The sequence below is a fragment of the Rhincodon typus genome, chromosome 10 (genome assembly GCF_021869965.1).
Source record: "Rhincodon typus isolate 14 chromosome 10, sRhiTyp1.1, whole genome shotgun sequence".
NCBI classification, from domain to species: domain Eukaryota; kingdom Metazoa; phylum Chordata; class Chondrichthyes; order Orectolobiformes; family Rhincodontidae; genus Rhincodon; species Rhincodon typus.
The window spans coordinates 17,821,413-17,841,830 of NC_063341.1; the positions used below are offsets into that span (position 1 = coordinate 17,821,413).

The following is a 20,418-nucleotide window of genomic DNA, read 5'->3' on the forward strand; positions in this document are numbered from 1 at the left end:
AGGTGGAGAAGTCTAGGAAGATAATTCCAGAGTTTGAGGTCCCGTCAACTGAAGCTTCCAATGATGGAGTAATTAAAGACCAAAAACAGAAGTTGCTGGAAAAGCTCAGCAGGTCTGGCAGCATCTGTGAAGGAAAAAACAGAGTTAATGTTTCGGGTCTGGTGACCCTTCCTCCGGAGGGTCTGATTTTTCCTCACGGATGCTGCCAGACCTGCTGAGCTTTTCCAGCAACTTCTGTTTTTGCTCCTGATTTACAGCATCCGCAGTTCTTTTGGTTTTGTTTGAGTAATTAAGATCAGTGATGCTGTCGAGGGAATTGGAGGATTTCATCCTCTTGGAGGGTGTGCAGCTGGAGGAGTTTAGAGATACAATGAGGCATGAGAACATAAGGGATATGAAAGAAAAGGCGACAGTTTTCAAAATGCTGCTTAACCAGGAATCAATGCAGGTCGGAGAGATGGGTCAATAGGGCTTAGTTTGAGTAATGACACAGACAGCAGAGCTTTAGATTACCTGAGGTTTACACAGTATGTAAAGTAAAAGGGCTGTCAGGAGTGTTTGGATTAGACAACTCTAGAATCAGTGATGGATGGATGAGGGATTAAGCAGATAAATTGAGTTGAAGGGTGATGGAGAGTTGGGTGATATGATGGTGGAAATATGAAGTCGTAGTGAGGGTGCAGATGGTCTGCTATTCTACTTCATATGAAACATAAAAACATTGTAAATAGGAGCATGAGTAGGCCATTTGGCCTTAGGAGACTGCTCCACTGTTCATCATTTTCAAGGCTGATCGTCCAATTTAATAGCCTTTTTCTGCTTTTCTGCTTTTCCTCCATTTCCTTTGATCCTTTAGCCTCAAGTGCCATATCCAACTCCTTCTTGAAATCATACAATGGTTTGGCCTTGACATCTTTCTGTGGCATTGAATTCCACAGGCTCACCATTCTGTAGGTGAAGAAATTTCTCCTCATCTCAGTTCTTAATGGTTTACCCTGTATCCTTAGACTGTGATCCCTGGTTCTGGATTCCACCGCCATTGGGAACATCTTTCCTGCATCTACACTGTCTATTCCTATTCAATCAGATCCTTCCTCATTCTTCTGAACTCCATTTGAATATAATCCTAACTTATATTGGGTTGAGCTGAGGGTTTGGGAAAGAAAGCAGGAGTCTTTAGAAGTTAGCAAATATTCTCTTTTATTTATACATGGTAAATTCCAACTTTGTACAGGTCACCTGTATCCTGAGGCTGCCTGAGAAATCCATCACCTAGTATTTATGTGATCTTATATTAGATCATAATGATAATATAGGCTATCTTACTTCCTTGTTCACAATAACCCTTTCCAGTACAAAATATAGTCAGAAACTCACTTGGAGGTTAATACTTGTTTGGTACTTTAACACAATCATGTAATAATTTATTTCAAGCAGAGTAATGACTGGATTAAAATAGAATACAAAGTAATTTGGTGTGTGCGAACAAATTAGGCCGTATACAGCCAGAAGATGTTAAACATTCAAATATGCAAATCATGGTTCACTATATTTGGGCTGTAATATTTTATCCACCTTTCAATTTGTAGAAGTAAAAATTAAATGCGAATTAATTGTAAAGTTACAAACACACATGCAGCGTGTTTATGCAGGACAGCTTTTCATAATTTATATATTTTCTAAAATCAATCATTCATTCGTTGGCGATCCCTCGCAGATGAAGATGATTCTTTTCCGCTCTCAGGCAGAAGGTAGTTGCGGGAAGGTAGGGTATCACGTCCCAAGTTAAAGGATTGGAAAAGGGTTCAAAAATAGCTAAGATGATGGTCAGACTATTGAACAGCAAAGATTGAACAAGTTGAAGCTCCTAACTCCATAAAAGACTGAGGGCTGACCTAACAGAGGTCATTGATATCATAGACCTAGAGATGAGATATTTTCACCGACAGTGAACTTTTGACAAAAATATTCAATAGCCACTAATATTTTCAATTGAAAATTCTAGAAAAAATTTATTACCCAGAATAGTTAGTATATGGAACAATCTTCCTGAAGGAAATTTTGTGACAACTAGCAAACATGCATTCAAGGAGAAATAAATTAAACAACATATGAGAGGAAAAGGTTTCAGAGACAGTAGGAACTGCAGATGCTGGAGAATCTGAACATTTCCGAACAAGGGTCTAGGCCCGAAACGTCAGCCTTCCTGCTCCTCTGATGCTGCTTGGCCTGCTGTGTTCATTCAGCTCTACACCTTGTTATCTTATATGAGAGGAAAAGAAGGACATGTTGTTGGCTTCAAATGAAGATAATTGGAAGGAGACTTGAATGGAGCATATTTGCCCTGTTGAGCAGAATAGTCTGTTCATAGGATCTAAATGCTTTGTAAAACCCTTGTTACATTTTCTGATCTGATTGCTGTAATCATTGCTTCTGGCCTTAAGCGAAAATGGACAAAGCAGGTCAGATTTTATTTGGCCCATTCCTTGCAATTCATTTTGATGGCAAATACATGACAGACAATACTAAGGTATAATTTGGCAGGTTAAAATGAATTCATTCCTTTTTTATTAAAATGCTCCTAGTTTTGTTGTAGTTGATGGGAGCAACCTAATTGGGTCACGGAGACTGACTGCATAAACTATTGAGTGAGCAAGGAATTTACTGATTCTTAAACTAAGCCTTGCTGATCTGGCTTTCCGAACATTTCATACTGAGCTGAGTCAGCAGGCATGGCAGACAAAGGAACAGTATGTGCAGTTAGCACACAAGTTAACAATGAGAAATGAACTACAATCAACGGGTGTTGAATCGACATTGGACTGGAGATTTTTTGCATCTTGTTGTCAAAGAGTTCAAATGCAGATCCTTGAATTTTAATTACACTGGGAGCAATGGTCTCATCAGTGCTTAAGACTTGCTTCATTTTTATGATTGTCATCACAGGTAAATTTTGCTAATAATGTACTGTCCGGTTAAAACCATAGGAGTGGGACTGGTGCTGATAATTTAAAACTTGGAAGGGGGCGAGGAATAGCTGATAAAAGGTCACCTGTTTATTAAGTGTTATGTGTTACGTGTTGTTGCATTATACATGCTATGTTACTTCTTAAGCTACTACATTTTAATGCATTGTGCAAAAGCGATAAGCCATAATTGATACTTTTAGGAAAACCATCGTTCAACTCTAGTTGATATTGCTTGAATCTAGATGGATCACAATCCTAGATGATTGGTATAGTTTGAGTTCAAACATATATACCGGTTATAGAAATTTGGGATGTGAATTACTTTGCTGCTTTATTGAAGAGGAAATGTTTTGTTTGAAAGCTTCAATTAATTTTGAAATAACTATGTTACGTTCATAATCAAAAATCACCAAGGTATTTGTCTTTTACATACTGTAACTAATAATAGACTAATCTTCATAATCCATTGAGCAGCTTTCCCTTTAGTATGGAATGCATCAAACATGTCACTTCCTACTTCCCTGAAAAATGTCAACAATGCAACCACGCTGGTTAAACATATTTCGATTTCCCTAGAATAGCAGTTTTGCAAATGAAATGACAAAAACAAAGTAATAAACCACCATATGTCATGCGCCCAAGTGGTTTTCCACAGACTTGCAGGATAATCATTTTGAGGAGAGAATTATAATCTCTGTTGTTGAATTCAATGATTAAAAACAACACTGGTAGGATTTTATCTCTTTCAAAACCCATCAAATTGCATACAGATAAAATTGCGCTCAATTGTTCTGTAGTTGTCAATGCACAAAATGAACCATCTTGCATTTAGCCTGCATCATGTTGTTAGGCCAAAACTCAAAACAGGTTCAAATAACCCCAAATGATTCTGTTAGGCCGGATGTTTGAATTTGATAGCTTATTGACTAGCGGTGAATCAATCAAGCTGTGAATCAGCATTTACTTGTTTACCCAGCCCTTCTCTCAACTGAAATCTATTTGTTTTCAGAAAAATAGCATTTGCAAACTAGCAAGTATCATCAAAAGAGAAAATTGTGTAAAGCTTTTTAAACTACACTCTATCAGTACCTTTTATAATGTTTTCTGAATGACTTCTGTATGCAACTGTTAAGTGCAGTTCTACTATATTTTGTTTTATTGCAAAAATACACTTTATTCATTCATTCAGTTCTACTGAATTCAGTTCAAGACCAGAATTCATAGAATCCCTACAGTGTGGAAACAGGCTCTTCGGCCCAACAAGTCCACACTGACCCTCAGAGCATCCCATGCAGACCCATCCTCCTATAACCCACCTAACCTACACACCCCTGGACACCAAGGGCAATTTAGCATGGCCAATCCACCTAGCCTGCACATCTTTGGACTGTGGGAGGAAACCGGAGCACCCGGAGGAAACCCATGCAGACACAGGGAGAATGTGCAAACATCTATGGACAGAAATAAAAGGTGGTCACTAATAAATCTGATAAGGGAAGCAGGAGAAAGCTCTTCAGCCAGAGAATGGATAAGTGTGGAACTTTCTGCATTTGGAATAGCTGAGGCTAATAATACAAATGCATTCAAGAAGAAACTATATAAATAGATGAAGGGGAAGGGGATCAAAGGCAATTTAGTTGAATTTAAAGGAAAATGATGGGATGAAACCTTTGCAAAGCATAAACATTGGTATAGCCAAAAACAAGGGCAAAATATAGTGATGCTGAAAAACTAAAATAAAAAGAGAATGTAGAAATGGTCAGGCAGCAACTATGAAGAGGGAAACAGGGTTAGTGAATTAACCAAAAATCAAGCTGAAATGTTATGTCTATTTCTCTTTCCACAGATGTTGCCAGACCTCCTGAGTATTTCCACCATTGTCTGGTTTATTACTGATATGGGCCAAATGGCCTGTCTCTGTACAGTTCATTCTGAAAATATCTGTAGGTGTCACCATCAAAATGCATTGCAGAAATTCCCTCTTATGCTTGATTTTCCCTGTTGATCCTTGGGGAGAGGGGTGTTCAGTTTAGCTGTGTTGCTAGTTGTTCTGTTGTTCGGCTGGACAATTAGAGCGAAAATTGATAATTACTGCGTGTGGGAATTGTAATCATCAGCTGTGTCCAATGGAACTACAATATCCCGACAACCCACAACAACAATGCATGAGCCAGGCAATCGTTCAAATAACATTTATGGCCTAAATTCGGTTTAAGACTAGGGTTTTTTTTTAATAGCTTAAGGGAACTAGCATTTCTGTTGGATTGTTTTCCGAACACCTGAAATAAGTCAGAACCATATAGATGTTATGAAAAGTTTATTTGCAATAACTAACATGTGAACAGGAGGTAAATGTGATACTTGAAGGAAGTATGCTTTGTATCCCTATGTTTACAGACAATAGAAGATAATGGTATATGCTTTCTTTTGAAGGTTCACACTGTGAGATGGATGTTGATGAGTGTGACTCAAATCCATGTCAAAATGGTGGAACATGTCAGAATACCATGGAGAGTTACATCTGTCACTGCCCAGCAAGAAACGAACAGGAATTGTTTTATGGTGGCAAGAACTGTACAGACATTCTGACAGGCTGTGAAAACCATGAATGTCTGAACGGAGCGACATGTATCCCTTACCTAAAGGATGCACAACATAGGCACAACTGCCTCTGTCCTAATGGTTACACTGGTTTGAACTGTCATTTATCAACAACCTTCTCTTTTGAAGTCAGTGGATTTCTCAGTATTAAAACAGCAAATGCCAGCAAACCTGAAGAATCAATGGATAAACTCCTCTACAGTGTATTCCTAAGATGTAGAACTGTACTGTCTAGTGCAATTATATTTCGTAGAGGAAACAAGGATACATTTATGAAATTGGAAGTACTCAATGGACATTTATTTGCATCTTTGAAAATGAGAAACCAGCTGGTTGCAGATCTTGAGATTTTTAAGAATATTACTGATGGTGACTGGCATACTGTGGAAGTGACATTAGGCAGTGACTTTTCTGTTAAGCTCTTGGACAATTCATGTTCAGAAGAATGTATGATCAAAAGGTTTGTTGGACTGGAGACTGGGCAACTTGCTTCTGCATTTGAGAACACTGTCTTTGGGGGCACAGAAATTGAGCGTGGACATTTTTCGGAAGTCACCAGTATTATTCAGCCTCAGCCTTATTTTATTGGTTGCATCCAGGATGTGGAGGTGGATTCACAAAGAATTGATATAGAAAATCTTTCTGTTGACTCAACACTAAACGTCAAACTAGGGTGCAACAAGAATGAGTGGTGTCAGAGGAACCCATGTCAGAGCAAAGGCCAATGCATTGATTTGTGGCTAAGTTACAAATGCCAATGCTTTAGACCATACGTAGGATTTAACTGTTCAGAAGGTAATTAGCCAAAATAATATTTCAAGGTTTGAAGTTTCTCCTTTCCATTTATTTTGATGTTCAATATCTTCGCGGGATAAGTTATTATCCTGTAATTTAGGTCCTGGGATTTAATGGTATAATCTATTGTAGAGTAATTCCTAAAACCGATCACAGAAACATCCTCATTTTAATGAAAAATATTTGAATAGTTATTTGATTATGTTATATTAATGATATAACTGTTACAAACTACATATTGTTTCACGGTGCTACCATTTAAGACCAATGCGTGCCCCATTGGTTCGTTATACCTTTCTAGATTTCAGTTAAGTCTCTCTCTAGTGAATGCACACTGGCTTCTGAGCAAATCTCAGTAAGAACATACCTAATCTGCGTCAGTGGTGAGTGGAATATAAAACATGCTCCGTATCCCTGCATAATGCTTCCACACTTCAGTATACTTTGATTGACACCCTGCTTACTGGACACAAGTTAATATCTGCAGCAAGGACACCATGGTTCTACTGCAGGCCAGCTCTGCACATGTATGTAAAATTCATTTTCAAGCACCTCTCCCAGCAATTAAAATGTAAATATTCAATAAGCACTGGTATTACCATTTAGGCTGCCTAAATATTTGAATGAACAGCAGATGGATTTAAAAGGTGTCAAGAAGATTCAAATATTTTTTCAATGCAGTTTTCCATTGCACTGGAGTTGAACTGTGTAGCTGGGAATTTCCTCAGACTTTTTCCAGTTTCATTGCTGTTTATAGAAGAGAGTTTTAAGCTACCCCCTATAGCAGGAGTAGTATGAGCACAAAATAGTAGTCCTAATTATGTTTGTCTGAGCTGTCCATTTTCGATGTCTTGCACTCACCAAGTTAATCTAACCTTGTGTTCTCAGTTCTTTTTCAACTCTGTAAGCTAATTCTGAGTCCCTCAGTTCTCTGCGTGAAGATGTTTCTTCAGCTGTCTTCTAAATTGATTACACTTAATCTTGTATTTATGGTCTCTGGCTTTTGACCTCTGAACTTCGAGAAACTGTTTGCTACTATCCACCCTGTCTCATTCTACAAGGAGTTCCATTATATTACTGTGTAATTATCACCTTTTTTTAACAAAAGATTTTAAGTTTTTTTTTGTATCTCTTCATGCAAGTTTGAGTAAATTGCTTTGTAACATCACCAAAGTCTTAAATTTTGCCCAATGGCCTGACTATTGACTTCACCAGCTTCAAAATCTCTCTATCCCCAACCTGTCCATCTTCCTACTCGCCTATCCATTCCATCCTTCCCACTGACTAATCACAATAACCCCCTACCCTGCATCCACCTATCACCATCCCAATTACCCCCCCTCTTCCCCAGTCCTGACGAAGGGTTTCCGCCTGAAACGTTAACGTCCCCTGTCCTTGGATTCTGTCTGATCTGCTGTTCTTTTCCAGCTCCACATTTATTGACTGTAGCTTCCAGCATCTGCAGCCCTTACTGTCTCCAAGTCTTGATTTTCTATAGCGTGGAGGCCACTCCTGCACTTTGTACTGCAACTGCAGTCTTATTAAGGTTTTATATAGGCTTGTGATTAGCTCTTGGCTTTTGTATTCTAAACCTCCTGAGATGGATCCTAGAATCTATTAGCTTCTTTACATCATTAGCAACTTGATAATATTCTGTGAACCATATCCCTAAGTCCCATTGTGCTTTTACAGCATTGTGCTAGTTTCATTTGGTGTTTGATTACTGCTGTATTAGCCAAAATGTACCATCTCATATTTATATTAAATTTCATCTGCAGCTCCTTAGCTCATTCCCATCTTATCAATATTCCTTTATAGTTTCCTCTGGTCTTTAACTTATTAAACTAATTTGATTTCACCCGTCGTGGATACTCCATTCTGTCAATCTAGTTGAAGAAGGAGGATGGGTCCTTGAAAGTAAGGCAGAAATTTATTTTAGTTGTACCTAGAGGAACACAAGTGCTCTTCTGTCTTCCTAAAATAAAGTCTGGTTCTCTGATTCTTTGGACTTGTCCTGTCGCTCTTACTTAGCCAAAGAGTCCTAATTTTCAATCGAACGCCAACAGTATTTACTGTAATGCTGCCTTTACCCATAACCACCACTTTGAGTTGTGTACAACTGGCCTGCTGTTTTTTGTCTGCACATTACAATCTGTCATCCATCTGTCAGTCCGAAAATGAGGCCCACGAATTAAAAACACCTAGGGCTCAACTGGATGTCATTGTCACTTTCGATATCCCTTGCAGCTGCCATATACTCTCTCCCAGCTAAATTCTTACCAAATGTTCTACCACACTTTCAGTGTAGTCAAGAAGGTAGAGCAGTAGCTGTTTTCAGGAAATTCACAATCCATCCAATATTTGACCAATTGCCTTGACAGAAATACTGGGTCAACAAATCGTGTGGTAATAGTTAAAATCATCTTCATAGGCTTTCAAAACCATCACTTCCATTTTGTGGGAATCATTGAACGCTTTTAAAAAATAACTTGAAGGTTCATTTATGCAAAGTCAATGACAATGGTCAGAGAATTATTAATGATACATGAGGAGGTAACATTCTATTCAATGTGTTAGGATCGTTTAATATTTTCTCTTACTACATTATGAATGGACGCATTTTTTACAGGGCTTGTAATCTAATTTCTTTGCCTCTTATCAGAATTAATACCGGGCAGATTTGGCCATGAAGATTCTAAAGGCTATGCTTTGTTTATTATTGATGACAATCCAGGTGAAGAGGTGGAAATATCAATGTTCATTCGCACACAGAAACCAAATGGTTTGTTGCTTGTCTTGAAACATAGACATACTCCCTATCTCCAGGTAGGGTTGGACACTGGCAAAATTGTTGTCCAAACTCACTTGTCCAAACCCCTCATAGGTGGTCGTTTCACTACTGACAGTCCTTTTCACTTAATAACGGTGAAGATAAAGAAACACATTTTGGAACTTGTTCAGGATGGACAGGTGGTCGGTCACACTCCTATTCGTCCAATTCGAGTTCAAGCTGGAGATGCACTGTTTGTCGGAGGCCTGCCAGATCAGTCGGAACCAGCTCAAGATGGAAGAAACTTTAAAGGATGCATCCAGGACTTAAAAATGAACAACAGAAGACTGGAGTTTTATCCCGTGGGTGTCTCTGAGGATTCCTACACTAACAGAACACTTGTAAATGTCACAAGTGGCTGCACTGATGACAATGCGTGTAAGGTAGAGTATATGGTTTTCAACACACATCTTCATTAACTGAACCCTTTATGCAATCCTGTGGTTGCTCAGTATGAGAACAACAGATTTAATGAAAATCAGCAGAAGGTCATAACCTCACATGCAAAACAGTAGTTGTCATTAAGATGGCACTTATAGAGTTCATCATTCAGATTCAGACACCGAACCCTTATGTGAACTTTAAAAAGCTTGATTAGTATAATCTACAAGGCATGGTAAAAGAGGATATATTTCTGCAGTCTTACAGTCACTGGCTCCACTCCCTTGTAGAGTGAAATCATTGTGACTTAGCTGCCTTTGCGTTTACTTAGTAGCTATTCTTAGGGTGAAGATACAATTAACCCTTTAATATACACAGACCTTTCCGCTCTCCAAAAGTTACCAGAGAATCACTCAGTAAAATAAAGGTGAGAAGTGGATTATAAGTAGAGAATTGTTTTCTCAGTTATATCATTCATTTTCTCGAAACTGAGCTTAATACCTACATATCATGAATCAGAATTTCACTTAAATCGGAAATATACATTTAAAAGCACTGATTGATTGTGTTCTGACCCAGAATGTTTGACACACTTATCTCCTGGAATGTCTTTCAGAGTTTCAATTTCTTCATCATTAAGTCTAAAGATTCCCTCTAAAGGTGCTCTCATCTGCTATGATATCATAATTTGAAACAAATATTAAATAACTGCCTTCCAAACAAAGCTATTCTCACTGTAATAATACAAGGGAGGTATAGGGATTTTTGAAGGAGACTTTATTTTAAATTCATTGTAAGACAACCACAGAACATATAACATAGAACAGTACAGCACAGGAACAGCCCCTTCGGCCCAAGATACTGTGCCGAACATGATGCCAAATTAATCTAATCCCTTCTGCCTGTCCTTGGTCCATATCCCTCCATTTAAACTCCACATAGACAGTCGCCTGAGGTTGGAATCAAACAAGGGTCCCTGGCACTGTGAGGCAGCAGTGATAACCACTGAGCCACTGTGCCACACTATATATTTTCTAAATTAAATTTCTTTGTTACTCCCCATCCCATTACCATCTCCAAGTTCTAAATATCATCCTCAGCTCAGCAAATTAGCTGGACATCTGGCTCCAGTTTCACTGGAAGATGGTACTTAATGGTGGATGTTCCATCCTTGGTACCTCCGTGGCCCATTATCAGTGTTGTTGGAGGATCCAAAATGGTGTATTCTGCAGCCAGCCCTCCGCCACAGCCAACTCCTCACCCACTTTGCCCCATCCGCCAAAATAATGTGCAGCAACTCCTGATCTCTCTCATTCTCAAGATGAGAAATATGGTTACCTTGGAAGAAAGGTTAAACAGGTTAGATCTATCATCATTGGACGTATGATGAATGAGATGCAGTCTTCCCAAAACTTAAATTGTGTACAGAGGTCTTGACAGGATAGATGCCACAAGGATGTTTCCTCTTGTAGGGAAAACTGGAACTGGGGACACAGTTTAAAAAGAAGTAGTTTCCCATTTAAAATTGAACAGAAGAGGATTTCTTTTCTCTGTGGGTTATTAGTCTTTGGAACTCTCCTCCACAAAGAGTTAACAACTTGCTTTTGACAGGCGTTTTTTACAGTTTTGACAGGTCCATTGACAGTTCACATGAGCTTGACAGGAGTGTGTTTATGTACTTTTTATGCACTTTTAAACCTGTTTTTAGCAGTTTGAAAGGGCAATTTAACGGTGGGATATCTTTTAAAGACACCATTGACATGTAAATCTCCACTTCTGTACAGATCAACTAGGGCAGAAAACTTCAGGAAAAGAGGGGAGGGGAGAAACAATGGTGAAAATATTTCAAATAATGTTGAGAATAACTCCACTCGAATATCTTTGCAGCATCCATTTTTTGTTGCATTGTGGGTTTGCTGAAGTGAAATTGCTGAGGCATTCCTGAGTGTCCCATTCCCAATGAAATAAGGGGCAATTTTGCAAGTTTCAACATGATAAGCTCTGTGTTATTATGAAGAAATAACAGCATGATCGTGGGAGTTGCTGCCTTTGTTGTAGCAGCAAGTTAGCACTGACTGAGTTCTAGTAAATACGTGTGGCTGAGTTCTCCATAACTGTAAAATAAAGTATATGCAGAAGGGTGTACTTGCTGATACGGTGAATGTGAAGTGAGAAATGCTTAATTATGGATGAGTGGCAGTCACTTCTGTTGTTAGCTTTCAAAATGGGTACGCAATTAATTGTAGACCTTTGCTCCTATAGTTATTATTTTGCTCACCTTAGGCTATCTCTGTATACCAAATAGAAGATATATGATGTTGGATACAATGTACATTTTACAACCAGGCTGACTATAAGTTATCGTTCATTCTATCAATGGGACATGGAGTTATCCATGGCTAATTGTATAATCAGTTTACAAGACACATTAATTAATTAATACCAAAAACTAATATAAACATTAAATACAAATTATGCTTAGTGCTTTCTGTGACTTCCCTGTTCCTTATGGTGGCATCAGTTCCCTGAAGTACAAAAGTAATGCTATGCAAAGATAAACACTGGAGCAAGATTTCAACACAGTGCAAACCCCATCCACTTACACATTGGACCCTACATGTATCATGAAAAACATGAAATGTTTATGATTCTATTGTTTTCCATTCTATAATACTTAGGCTCAATTTCTTTTATAAATTTATCTAGTTAAACCCGTGTCTGAATGGTGGAACCTGCTCCTCCAACTGGGATGATTTTATATGCAAGTGTCCTCCAAATACTTCAGGAAAAACTTGCAACCAAGTCAAGTGGTGCCAGCTTAACCCCTGTCCTCTAAATGCAGAATGCCAGCTGCTCAGTGATGGATTTGAATGTAAGTAGACAGATTTTACCATTGTTGTATTTCAAAATACACGTTGATTTTACATTGCTGTAGCAAAGGAGCATGGTATGCAGGTTACATTTGTGGCTGAGCAACAATTTGTCTTAAAAAAGGACTGAATCCAATGAGAACATCGCCACTTGTGTTAATTGCACAACTTGCTCTCTTAACAAAGAATTTTGAACCAAAAGGACAATTGATTGCATGTGAGATTATCATCTGCTGAAAAAACATTAAGGCTGAAATGTCTTGAGCTCTTTCCAACACAAGAAGGGAGGTGATGGCTTAGTGGTATTATTGCTTGATTGTTCATTCAGAGACCTGGGTAATGTTCTGGGGACCCAGATTCAAATCCCTCCACAGTGGAATGTGAATGGTGGAATTTGAATTCAAATAAAAAAACAAATCTGGAATTAGAACATGAAAAGTTTGGTTTTTCCAACAATTGGCAATCTGATTCCTGACTAATATCCTTCAGGGAAGGAAACTTCCTAACCTTATTTGGTCTGAATGTGACTCTGGACCCACAGCAATGTGGTTGACTTTTGACTGCCCTATGGGCAGTTAGGGATGGCCTAGCCAGTGATGCCCACATCCTGTGGTAAGGACCTTAGCTGTTTGTCTGCCTAATGTTGGACTGATCCCCAATTATAGGGTCAGAGAGATTTTGCTTAAAACAGGAATCCTCACTGTAGTGGCTTACCAGGAATATTGGAGTGGCACTTTGCTTCTTTGTTGGTTTACGTTGGGAATGTGGTAGCTGAGAGTGTGGCTAGGGGACAAAAGGCATCCACTAGTTGGACACTCCAGCTTGACGTGTACCTGAGTTCTATTTGACGATTTTTTTCTTTCCAAACAATGGATTTAGAAATTGATTTATTTTTAACACTGGGGGTTTCAAAAATAGTGTGTGTCCCTGCCAATCTTTAAAAAGAAAAGCAGAAGTCAGATGAATGGTAGTGAATATGCTACACAGGAAGAATTGTTCTCCCAGAGGTTGAACAATAGTTGATTCATTAGCTTGTCTGTGTTTTCAGAAAGATACTTCTCATCACCGTGTTGGGAAAATCCTTTGAGAAAGGGTTTTTGTTTTCAAAATAAGAACAAAGACATTATGATTTCAGACTGCTTTTGGGAAACAAGGCTGCACAGGAAGTCGAGCAGTAAGAGACTGCAAAGTGAGAGTGGCTGTATTTCGGAGACTACAGAACAGAATGCAGAATAGTAAGACCACTTACAATGGATTGCACTGTGGATTCTTTTTGAATTTTGCATCATTAACCAAATGTGAGTCATACCAATTGAAGTAAGATATGTTAAGGATGATTGTTGTTCTACATATTTCACCCAATTGCAGAATAAAAGTGTTATGCCTTGAAGCATACTTTGCTTCGGTTAGTGGTAGCTCAAACCACTATTGGAAATATTGAGGGAATCCATGGAAAAAAGTCAATGGACACAACTATCAAGATATGTAAAGGGAAGGTTTGAGTGCTAAGCTTACCAGAAATCTTTGACATTATTTGTGTATCACTTAATCAAATTTGTGCCCAATTGCAATCAATCAGTTATCATTTGATATCAATTGCACAGAGGCACAATTTGAACTGTCAAGTAGTTATATTTTTATTATAATGGGACATGGGTCTCACTGGCTCAGCCATAATTTATTGCCTGTCCCGAGTTGCCCTTGGGATGATGTTGGTGAGCTACCTTTTGAACTGCTGACTCTTTTTGATGTAGATATGCCCAAAATGCAGCAACTCTGAAGGAATAGTGATATATTTCCAAGTCAGAATGATGAGTGGCTTGGAGGGACACGTGTAGCTGATGCTGTTCTTGTGTATCTGCTGCCCTTGTCCTTCTAGATGGTCATCGTTGTGGGTTTGGAAGGTGCTGTCTAAGGAGTTTTTGTGAATTTCCGCAGTGCATCTTGAAGATAGTATACACTGCTGCTACTGAGCGTTGATGATGGAGGGAGTGAGTATTTGTGAATGTGGTGCCAATTTCATGGACTGCTTTTCCTAGATGGTGTCAACATTTCTGTGTGTTTTTGGAGCTGCAGGCAAAAGGAGTATTTGATCACATTCCTGACTTGTGCACTATAGATGTTAAATTATTGTTGGGGAATCGGAAAGTGAGTTACTGGAGTCGATACAGATTCAATAGTCATCTTCAGAAGGAAATTGATGAAATACATTAAGGAGAAAAACGTGCTGGGATACAGGTAAAGTGTTGGGAAGTATGACTAACTGGGTCGCTGTTTGAAAGAGCAGACACAAAGTTGATACACTGAACATCTTCATTGTACTCTGTACTACTCTAGAATTGTGTATTTTATCACTCTAAAATAATTTTTAAAAACTCAGGTTATCTCTTCAGATGTTCAAAATGAGAAGTTGAAGAGGGATTTTATAGGCATTGGAAGACGTGTGTGAATTTGTCTGTGGTGTGCAGGTGCATGTATTTATGCATTGCTATGGGCCAGACCAAACCCCCTCAAAATATTCAGAAGATAGTCTAGACCCTAACTTTTTCTTATTTTAAAAGTAAACGTAAGGTGTTGCGTTCCAGATGCAATTCAATCGGTCACACTACCGGATTCAAAGCAAAGCACACTTTATTCATCCACTTTGGTTAAAATATTAAAAAATAGAAGGAATTGGAATAACTTAGCTCAACTGGAAAACGTAACAGATTGTCCTACATGCAACTCCCATAGCAGACAGAGAATCCCCGGCCCTTGGCTGTGACCGAGAAAAGGAAAAATAGCTTGCACTTCTTCCAGACCCCAACAGCAATTGCTGAATGCTAAACTAAGAAACCTGGTTCTGAGAGAGCTTGACCACACCCACTTAGGCAGTTTCTATTGTTCCAACTTAAAAACAACTCACAAGGCTTCACAAGTTGTTTACGCTAGTGGTCTGCTCATCTCCTCTCTGCAAAATCTCTCTGCAAAAAAAAAGGACAACATAACCTCTTAAAGCCACAGCATCATCACAGTCTGCATTGGTACATTTTGATTTAAACTGACAAATGTTTAAAAATTCAGCATCTACATTCAGACTTCACCATTATTCATGCTCAAAGATGTTTATTGCTTGGCTCCTAAGATATTGACATAAGTTGCTTGCATCCTTTGGATACACTGCATTTGTTACAGCATTATGGCTGTTTTGGATGAACAGCAATGTTTTTGAGTCATATATTGTGCACTCACATAAAATGATCTTCTTCACTTTCAGACAATCTAACAAATCTCATAATTAAATGTTACTGATTCCGTAAGTAATGAAAAGCACCATTTGCAAGGACCAAGACCCTTCAAGAGTTTTCTGCCCATTATAGTGTAGATAATGTTTCTTCTCTGTTATTTAGAAATGCCTGATTTCATTTTAAGTGCACGTACACTGTCATAAAGAAACATTTAGCATTATCATATATGAGTATGAGAACAGAGTTTATGTTCATCCCAGAATTAAATATATGATTGAATGGTCAAGAATGGAGTTTGTGAATCTAGCAATTAATACATTACATTTTAGTCCAAATTAGTATTCAATATTATAAAGCACCTTCAGGGTTAAATCAAATGCTTCAGAAGAAAGAGCTTTTGTTCACCAAGATTGTATTAGACTAGACAAAAGATGAGAATAGGCTTTCTTCATTTGTGAACACTAACCTATTGCTTTGTTTCAATGATTCAAACAGCTAGATCACAATTATCTCAAAAAGAAACCTGTATGCGGCTTAAATTGAATTTCTTTTCCCTCCAGAAACAGAATCATCCCAAAGATCAGACAGTGGATGAATTTACCAAATGTATTAATCCTTGGGTTCTTCTATTTCATCAGTGCTCCCAAAAAGTTGCAATGATGCACCTCACTTACTCTTCCTTACTTCTTCTCTAGCATCCTTAACCCCTGAATATTCATCAATATTGTCTTAAACATCCAATACCTCTAACAGAAAGCATATCGATTTGAGTCAGTAAATTACCCCTTGCATATAGACATTACAGTCCATCTTACCTTTGTACCAATGCATACAACTTTCTTTTCTTTTGGCCAACTCTGTTCAAATGTGATGTTACTATACAGGTTTTTAAAGTGGTTTTTCAAACTCTTACAAATTTCTAAAGTTAACAACAGCTATTGGAAGGCCTTACAAAGTTCAATATTTCTTCCTGCTTCCTGCTCACTTCCCAAACTTCATGAAGGCTGAGATTGCCCTCATCATGGAACTCCATCACTGATATCACCAAAAGCTTTTGGGAGAATCCTATGAAAGGAGATCATGAAAAACCTGGTAGAATATCTTCTCCACCCCTCTGTCCCCACCTTCATTAAAATGACAAAAAGAGCAGTATGCAGGAAGTCTAGCTGCCCTGAAGAACAACACAGATGTTCTGTATGACTACACAAGGGACCAGCTTAAACCTCCCCCAAAACATCTGCTTCCTTGATATTCCAAGCTTCAGCTCCAGCTTGGAATCTGCTATTTAAGGTGAAATCAAAGTAAAGTTGGGTAACTTCGAGATATCAGCCGTGGGTTACTTCTAATTGCTGTTGGGATTGGTTGTACCATTCCCACAGAAAGAAAAAGCAAAGGTAATGAAGAAACAGAGGAGACACAAAGGAAGAGAGAGTCAATGAAATGAATGGGCAGGAAACCGATAGCAATCGAAGGGAAATAGAGTCATATAGCTGTACAGCGTGGAAACAGACCTTTTTGGTCCAACTCATCCATGCCAACCAGATATCCTAAATTAATCTAGTCCCATTGGCCAGCATTTGGCCCATATCCCTCTAAACCCTTCCTATTCATCTACCCATCCAGATGCCTTTTAAATGTTGTAATTGTACCAGACTCCACCACTTTCTCTGGCAGCCCATTCCATACACACACCACCCTCTGTGTGAAAATGTTGCTCCTTAGATCCCCTTGAAATCTTTCTCCTCTGACCTTAAACCTATGCCCTCTTGTTTTGGACTCCACTACCCCGGTGAAAAGACCTTAGGTATTCACCCTATCCATACCCTCCATGATTTTATAAACTTACATAAGGTCATCCCTCAGTCTCCGACGCTCCAGGGGAAATAGCCTTAGCCTATTCAGCCTCTCCTTTATAGCTGAAACCCTCCAACCCTGGTAACATCCTTGTCATTCTTTTTCTGAACCCTTTCTAGTTTCAAAACATCCTTCTAATAGCCAGGAGACCAGAATTCCACGCAGTATTTGAAAAGTGGCCTAACCAATGACCTGTACAGCTGCAACATGACCTTCCAACTCCTATATGCAATGCACTAACCAATAAAGGCAAGCTTACCAAACACCTTCTTCACTATCCTGTCTACCTGGGACTCTAATTTCAAGGAAGAAATAGCCTGCACTTCAAGGTCTCTTTGTTCAGCAACACTCCTCTGGACCTTACCATTCAGTGTATAAGTCCTATCCTGATTTGCCTTTCCAAAAAGCAGTACCTCACATTTATCTAAATTAAACTCCATCTGCCACTCCTCAGCCCATTGGCCCATCTGATCAAGGTCCTGTTGTACTCTGAGGTAACCTCTTGGCGTCCACTACACCTCCAATTTTAGTGTCATCTGCAAACTTACTAACCATATCTCCTTTGTTCACATCCAAATCATTTCTACAAATGACAAAAACCAGTGGACCTAGCACCAATCCTTGTGGCTGGTCCCAGGCCTCCAGTCTGAAAAGCAACCCTCCACCACCACCCTCTGTCTTCTACCATTGAGCCAGTTCTGTATCCAAGTGGGTCCTTGTCCCTGTATTCCATGTGCTCTAGCCTTGCTAACCAGTCTACCATGAGGAACCTTGTCAAATGCCTTACTGAAGTCCATACAGATCACGTCAACCACTCTGCCTTCATCAATCCTCTTCATTACTTCTTCAAAAAACTCAATCAAGTTAGTGAGACATGATTTCCCACGCACAAAGACATGCTAATCAGATGGTGTGAAACATACGTGGAAAGGGAATGAAAAGAAAATGACAAAAAACACTAAAAGGAAGAAGAAAGGAGTAGAAAAACCAAAAGGAACTGTAGAACAATTATGAAGGACAATAGCTTCCTGCAAATAAAATTCAAACTGACTGGACAAATGTGCAGATAGAATGCAGTTCTTCAGATACACAGCTCTTTGCAACAAGGCGAAAGTTCTCAGACATTGATAACAGAGCAACAATTAGCCAACTCACATTTGGTGACTCCTGCCTTCAAGTCACTTTTCTTCACTAATTCTTCCTATTCATTGATCTTCTTTGGCAGTACAGTTGGCTTGAACTTTTCTGACAGTGAAGTTGTGTGACATTTAGCAGATGGTGATGATTGTTGGCACTTTTAATGCAATGTACAGTTACACTGACAATCGGTCCAGACGATTGAGTTTTTGCTTTGAAAAACTAACCCTGTACTCAATGCAAATTCATACAGCAGCACGGAGTTCCTTTCATTAACAGTCAGTTGTTGTTCTGGGATTCTGGCTGTTAATGGCTCTGAGGTTTGGAGCTATAGTGGAGAAAGGCCAGTCATTAATCAAAACTATGAAGAATGCTCTGATCTTCTGTCTAGCATTCCTGTGCCTTTCAAATAATTATGACACAGAAATAACTGGTTATTTACATACAGAAATATATAGTCTTCATCTTGCAACCAGGATATTTGCTTGCTTTATAATATTACTTTGGTGCAAAATTAAAGGAAACCTATAATCTTTACAAGGATCATTGGGCTTGTGTTTGAGGCCAGGATGATAAGTTTGTTGACCATAAATTGCTACCCAGTAAAAGCCCTGTAGCCTGAAGAACCAAACAGAAGGTGGTAGATTACTATTGTCAGGGAATGAAAAACTTGTCCCTCGCATGCACATGTCGTTAGCTTGATATACCAATGGAGCGCAACTTGGTCACTTAAGCATATGTTCTTTATGGTGGTTTTAACACGGTACTGAGCATCACAGCATTCAAAAGGCCCATCCTTGTTGTCAATGCTGCTTAAAAGTGAATGTCAAACTGGTGACATACTCTGTCTTCCTTATGAAGAGACAACAAAAATGTTCTGCAGATTCAGATTCCGCAGTAAAAACAGATGTGCATGTAATGGCAAAGCTTTAAATGTATTTGCTTTTGTGTCCCCTCATATATAATCTTTTTCCTTCAAATCTGAAAACAATATTAGAACTTACAATAAAATTTCGATCCTCATAACTTTTCCCTGGCTTTGGGTGTTAATTAAAAGTCATAATTAGTGCACAAATGCAAATACAAATCTAACAGAGAAATGAAAGTGTACATTCAACAGTGATAACTCTAACTTTTAGGAAGTTTATATCTCAGGGCTGGGTTTTCTATTAAACAGTTATGGATTTATTTCATAGAGGTTAGCTATTTTGATAGAAGGCAGTGCAAATGCAGAAATGTCAGTTGTGGGATCATTTAGCATATCATTCCAATGTGTTGATGAGACTAACCTTGTATGAATGCAAGGCATAGAAAACCAGCAAACTTTTCTCCCTGAAAAATGCAACATATTGAGCATTGACTACATGTTTTTATAATACCTATTACTAACACGCCACTAGCACAGCCTTGGGAAATGTACTCTTATGTGTCAAACATCCTGATAAGGCCTGTCAAGTTATTCTACTGTTCTGAAAGTGAGATACGTAATTGATTTTCTGACTTGGCTTTCCTAACCAACATTAGGTAAAATGTTGACAGTTGTGTAATGTCTGAAACATACTTGAAAATAATTACGTTTGGACTGGTGGAAACCTGCAGTATTTATATGCAATCATGAAAATAATTGATTGTTGATTCCATAAATTGTAATTCTAGTCTGTATGTGAAAATTCAATGCCTTGGGGCCCAACATTTACATTGCATCACTAATGTATACTATATAAGGTAATGGCTGCGAAGGAGTTAATGTTGGA

General features: G+C 38.6%; 1 protein-coding gene across 1 annotated transcript in view; it reads left to right on the plus strand.

Moving 5' to 3' along the window:
* Nucleotides 1–20,418, plus strand: part of crb1 (crumbs cell polarity complex component 1) — a 153,694-nt gene that overhangs the window by 37,875 nt on the left and 95,401 nt on the right. Inside the window, exons 6-8 of the mRNA XM_048602243.1 lie at nt 5,403–6,365; nt 9,028–9,578; nt 12,283–12,448. Coding sequence (XP_048458200.1) covers nt 5,403–6,365; nt 9,028–9,578; nt 12,283–12,448 — 1,680 coding nt within the window. The remainder of the gene's footprint in view (nt 1–5,402; nt 6,366–9,027; nt 9,579–12,282; nt 12,449–20,418) is intronic.